The 6,338-nt window shown below is 39.4% G+C and overlaps 1 protein-coding gene across 1 annotated transcript in view; it reads left to right on the forward strand.

Annotated features, from left to right (window-relative positions):
* The window catches only part of IMPG2 (interphotoreceptor matrix proteoglycan 2), an 87,028-nt gene that overhangs the window by 69,324 nt on the left and 11,366 nt on the right, over positions 1-6,338 (forward strand). Inside the window, exons 12-13 of the mRNA XM_015571275.1 lie at positions 2,435-2,738; positions 3,725-5,046. Of these exons, the coding sequence (XP_015426761.1) occupies positions 2,435-2,738; positions 3,725-5,046 (1,626 nt within the window). The remainder of the gene's footprint in view (positions 1-2,434; positions 2,739-3,724; positions 5,047-6,338) is intronic.

A 6,338-nucleotide genomic window follows, 5' to 3' on the forward strand; every position in this document is an offset into this window, starting at 1 on the left:
CTGTTCAATTTTTTTTGGAGTTTAAGAAGGATTGACATTAATTCTTCTTTAACTGTTTGGTAGAGTTCACTGGTGAAACCTCTGGTTCTGGGCTTTTCTTTGTTGGGAGGGTTTTTGTTAAATTTAAACTCTTTACTAGTAATTGATCTGTTTTTATTTTCTATTTATTTTCTTTTTTACAAAGGGCCTGCATGCAGTGGTAAACCAGCCCAATTGCTTATTTACTTATTAAAAATTTAAAAAAAATATATTTTTATTGATTTCAGAGAGGAAGGCAGAGGGAGAGAGAGAAACATCAATATTGAGAGAGAATCATTGGTCAGCTGCCTCCTGCATGGCCCCTACTGGGGATCAAGCACGCAACCTGGCATGTGCCCTTAACCAGAATACTAGTAGAATCTGGGTTAGGGTTAGGGTTAGGGTCAGAGTCAGGGTTAGGGTTAGGGTTAGGGTTAGGGTCAGGGTCAGCCTCCCAGTGCAGAGAGCAGAGAAGAGGAGGATCTAGGGTGGTGGCAAATAAAAAATAACCAGCATGGTGACACACTTAAAATAGGATCTAATTAAAGGAGCATGGACAAGGTAGGAAGTGATGGTGTCTTTCCACAAAAGAAAATTAGTTTACTTGACAGTGCTTTCAGTTTAGGAATTGTAGATGAAACTGAGGGTGTCTCTATATATACCCAAATGACCTATTGTTGTTATCTCTCCAGTTCATTTGTCACTGGAAGAAGGCTTAAATTAGGACACGCCAAGTGATTTCTTGCCTATGTTCCTTTCCTTGTGATAGGGAGAGTATGCTGTCTAAAGATTCCTCACACAGACCCTGGATGGAAAGAAAAGAGGAAAGAATGTAGGCAAAACATAAAGGACTAGTTAGGTCATGACATTGGGTTGAATCTCTCCATAGACCAGTAGGTTCTGTTTTATTTAATGGCCATAGATTGAACTGTAGAAGTCACCTTACAATTGTGTGCTTTCGTTTAAAAAGCTTCTGAGGTTTGCGAGTGTATGCCAGTGAAAATTCATTACCACTGGTAGAGATCTCTTGGATGAGGAGGAAAGTGTTATAGACAGAGTTTCTTATTCTTAGTTTTCTGGACTTCATTTTGTTCATAGCTATACCATGCATTCTAGTCTGCAGTAAGGTTTATACGAGTGGGACATTTCTTAGAGGTTTCAGTTAATGAGAAATGTAACAATTGAACAATTAAATAAGTATTTTAGAGACCCAGGCTGGAATAGTATGACCAGAACATGATCAGGCTATCTTCTCTACTTGGGAGTTTTTAAAATTATCAAGTCCCATTAAGTTAGAATGTCTGGAATGTGGGGCCTGGGCATTGGGGTTTTAAAAAGTTTCCACGTGCCCAGCCAGTGTGGCTCAGTGATTGAGAGTCGACCCAAGAACCAAGAGGTCCCAGTCAGGGCACATGCCTGGGGTTGTGAGATCGATCCCCAGTAGGATGTGTGTAGGAGGCAGCTCTCTCATCCATCTTTCTCTCTATCCCTCTCCCTTCCCCTCTCTCTAAAAATCAATAAAAACATAAAAGAATTTCCGTGTGATTTTAATGCTATTTAGAGTAGAGAATGATTGTTCTTTTCTATTTTCACTTTTCACCCAGTAAATATTTTATGAATTCTATGCACATGGCACTTCTTGTTTTTTGTTATTCATAACCCAGCACAGATGAAAACATAGAAACTCCCACCAAGTGTCATGGCCATTTTGCCTGTCAGCATCACTGGTAAACTTTTTTTCATAGACTAATCTTCATAGGATTAAATAGGATTGTGTTTCTGTCTACTTTTCTATTCCTGGAGCTAAATATGAATATAAGATTAGTATCACATTAGTAAAAAGTCACTGGGAAGAGAAAAATTTTATTTTGTAAGTGTGATCCCATTTCACAGATGTTACGAATTGTTTGAAGTAACCTGATCTCATTTTCATGTGGTGGCATTTCTCATCAAAACAAAGACCTTAATTAATAAATATCGCAGAATGATGAATAACATTGCGAATTGTTCTTTTCTGCTGTAGGAAATGTGTTAGGTTGTTGTCAACAAATTACAGATAGTTGTAACTTCTATGAATTTAAAGTATTTAAGCTAAGCCAGAGAAAAAGGAATTACCTAAAGCAAGAAAAATATTTTCTTCCATAAACTCACTTTGTTTGTAATCTTTTAAATATGTTATCTATCCCTACTTTCCAGTTGAGATTCAAGAGATACATGGTTTTTCTCTAGATTTTGCAACTAGTAAGTGGTGAATTGGGATTTGATTACAGATCTGTTTGTCTCCCCTCCCCCCAATATTACATTGTCTTCTTATCCCTAGAAAACCTGGGAATTTAGATAGATAGGTGGTATTTAAAATCACTTTTATGTGTTTCTTTTTATCTATGATATGATTTAGCCTTTTTCTCCCCCTTAGGATAATACCCTTCAAGCTGCATGGCCCTCAACTGACGACTCCACCACCAGCAGTATTTCACTACTTGATTTCAGCTCTGGTTCTCCCTCAGCCACCGGCAAGGAACTCTGGTCGGAAAGACCGTTGGGTGATTTAGTGTCTACACCCAAACTAGACTTTCCCTCAAAGGTGGGCCTCCATTCTTCCCCAGAGGTTTTAGAGGTTAGCAGCTTGACTCTTCATTCTGTCACCCCAGCAGTGCTGCCGACTGGCTTGCCTGTGGCTTCTGAGGAAAGGACTTCTGGATCTTACTTATTAGAAGAGGGTAAAAAATTCTACTTCCTGTTCATATTTCTTTACTTTATTGTGTAAATGACAAGGGTTTTGTGGAGAGGAAGAGACTGGGGTTAGTAGAAGAGTAGGTTAGGAGGAAATGTCTTGGGAAAATTGTGTGAGAAAGGGAACAATCAGATTTAATTGTTTGGACTGGAAATGAACTTGGTAGGCTGGGGTAGGGATCAATTAATAGATATTTTGAAAGTCCCATTAAAATATATAATTAAATTACTATTAGATAACTATTTTACTTATTTAAATGTTGGAGTGGTAAACAAAGAGCATCAAAGAAGATTATCCCAGTAGCTTTTAATAGGATTAATTGTAGGGGCCAGGTATAGAGATTTTTAGCTTGCATTAGGCTTCATTTGGGAGGGAGAACCTGAACTAAGGAAGTTATAGCAGAGATTAAGGAATGAAAATCAAGTAGATGATTTAGATGTTGTGAAGGAAAGGAGAAATCAATGTGACTCACGCATGGAGTATATTTGAGAAAGAGGAAGATGAACAAAGTTGTAAATAATGAGTCCAGGATTTTGAACATTAAGTGAACCTGAAAGATGATGGACAATAAACATAACAAGGAAATAGAAATTTAAAGATAAACACAATTTCCTAGGGAATTCTCTCCCTAACTTTTCACTAGATTCAGTGTTTATTGTCAACATGGTTATCAGCAGTTTTTTTATTTTCATGGAGTAAAAAATAAAATAAAATAAAATAGAGTGTTTAAAGATGAATTATTTCAATAGCCTATATCTTGTTCTCAAGGAAGGTATATTCATGAGTGATTGTACCACACCACAAAAACATAATCATATTGTCCTGTTGTTTGCTGGGTCTAGCAAAGTACTAGTAAAAGTCAGCAACTGTCCTTACTAATCTAATGGAAAGAAACAGGAAGCTGGTTTTATTAGGACTGGAAATATATTTTAGTAACACTGTAGATTAATTAATGGAAAACTTTATTTTTAGGATTAACCAAAGTCGAAGGGTCAGAAGATTCTTTTTCAGGTGATCCTTTGCCCTCAAGTACATTAACTCATTCTGTACCAGAAGAAACAATACCATCTAAGGAAGATTCTGCGGTGTCTTTGACATCCTCACCGTATCTGGTCTCCTCTGTCACATTAGATCCCCTTGCTCAGGAAGTATCTACACCTCCTGGCTTGGACCCTTCGGCTTCCAAAGTTAACGGCCAATTAGAAGTGAGCACTTTGATGCCAGACACATCCATGGAAAAAGAGGTCATATTTGAGAATGGCTTAGGTTCAGGGTCTGGGGAAAAGGTGACTGGGATTACTTGGCCATGGAGCGACACTTCATTAGAAAAGAGCATTGAACTGACCAAATCATGGCTAGAAGATGAGGATTCACTTTTGCCAATTGAGAGTGTAGATGAGAAACTAGTTGTAGGTGACAAAATAGATTCCACAGACCGAAGTATTGAGCACTCAAAATATGGGCATTTTGATAGATCCACACACTTTTCAGAGGAAGAGCCCCTTGAGGGACCTACTGTGCCCTTCTCTGCAGAGACCACAACTCAATCTGCATCTCTAATTCTCTCCAAGCACACATCAGAGGTACCTGACATTGATTATTACTCAGTTACCAATGCACCTCCTCTACTGACATCTATAGCAATCTTTGATTCTACTGGTAAACCAGATCAAGTAGAACCATTTCTAAAGGAGGATATGGAACAAACTACAGAGCCATCCAATCGTAAACAGTTTGATGGCAAGATTTCAACACTGAAGCCAGATATGCAATCTCTGTGGACCATATTGCCAGAATCAGATGTAGTTTGGGAAAAAACTTCTTCCCTAGGAAAATTGTCTGGAGACACATTGGCAAGTGCACCGGAGAGTATTGACAAGCTCTGGTTGAAAGCTTCCATGACACAGTCTACCGAATTGCCTCCAACCACAAGCCCCACCCTGCTGGAGGATGAAGTAATTATGGGTGTACAGGATATTTCATTAGAACTGGACCGGATAGGCACAGATTACTATCAGCCTGAGCTAATCCCAGAAGAAAATGGCAGGGTTGGTAGTTATGTGGAAATCTCTACAAATGTTCACTCTACAGAGATGGCTGTTGTGGCTCACCCCACAAAAACAGGTGACTCAAATCATACCCAGGCCACAGGAGCATTGCTGGTTTTCTTCAGCCTTCGAGTGACTAACATGATGTTTTCAGAAGATCTGTTTAATAAAAACTCTTTGGAATATAAAGCCCTGGAGCAAAGATTCTTAGAATTGGTAAGCATAAAAAGTGAACTATGGGCAATAGTGAGTAGTCATGTATGAACCCACCCCTTTCTCCTCAACACATAAGATCTGAGTCAAGGTGAGTGTGGTCTGCTATAGACATTCATTTTTTTTAAATCAACTACAAATAATGTCATGGCCTAGAGTGTTAGGAAAGTAATAAGACAGGTGGATATGAATGTGGCATGAGGGTGATGTAATAGCTTAGATACTGAATATTGTATTCATGAATTCTGGGACTGAAACAAGTTTAAGATGTTTTTTTACAGTTTATTGTGAGACCAATGTTTTGTGGGTACCTGTAACACCTTCACTGTTGGGATACTTTAGTAGCAGAGAAAATAAACTCTCTGGTATCTAAAACTGTCTGTGAGTTCTATGCGGTTCCAAAATAGTCTATTAAAATCTCATGACTCTAAAATAACTCAAAACTGACACTCTTTTTCCTTAATTTTTTTTCATTTACAGTTTATATTCATATTATTTTATATTAGTTTCAAGTGTACAGCATAGTGGCTAGATAATTATATACTTTCCAAAGTGTTGCCCCTAATATTTTCAGTATGCAGTTGGAACCGTACATATTTATTACATATTATTGACTATACTAGAGGCCCAGTGCACAAAATTCCTGCATGGGTAAGGTCCCTAGGCCTGGTCAGTGATCAGGGCCAATTGGGGCCTTCAGGTTGCTGGCTGGGGCCTTCCTTCCGGCTGCCGGCCAGGGTCTCTCTTCATTCTGCACTGCCCCCTGGTTGTCAGCTCATGTCATAGTGAGTGATCAAACTCCTGGTCTCCCGGTCGAACTCCCGAGGGGACATTTTGCATATCAGCCATATATATATATATATCTCCAGTGCATGAATTCATGCATGGGCGGGGTCCCTAGGTCTGGCTGGCGATCGGGGCCCATCGAGGCCATCTCGCCCAGTCCTGATCAAGGCTGGCTGGCCGGGGAAAGGGACTGTGGGAGGTTGGCTGGTTATGAGAGGTGGGCTGTGGGAGCACACTGACCACCAGGGGGAAACTCCTGCATTGCACATCTGCCTCCTGGTGGTCAGTGTGCATCATAACTCCCAGCCAGTTGTCTGGTCATCCAGTTGTAATGGTCGCTTAGGCTTTTATGTATATAGATTTCCTATGCTGTACTTTACATCTCCGTGACTATTACCATTTGCAACAGCCTGGGTGGACCTTGAGGGGATTATGCTAAGTGAAATAAGTCAGAGAAAGACAAATTCTATATGATTTCACTTATATGTGGAATCTACAGAACAAAATCAATGAGCAAACAGAATAGAAACACACTCATA

Source organism: Myotis davidii, unplaced genomic scaffold (assembly GCF_000327345.1).
Source record: "Myotis davidii unplaced genomic scaffold, ASM32734v1 scaffold48, whole genome shotgun sequence".
Taxonomy (NCBI): Eukaryota; Metazoa; Chordata; class Mammalia; order Chiroptera; family Vespertilionidae; genus Myotis; species Myotis davidii.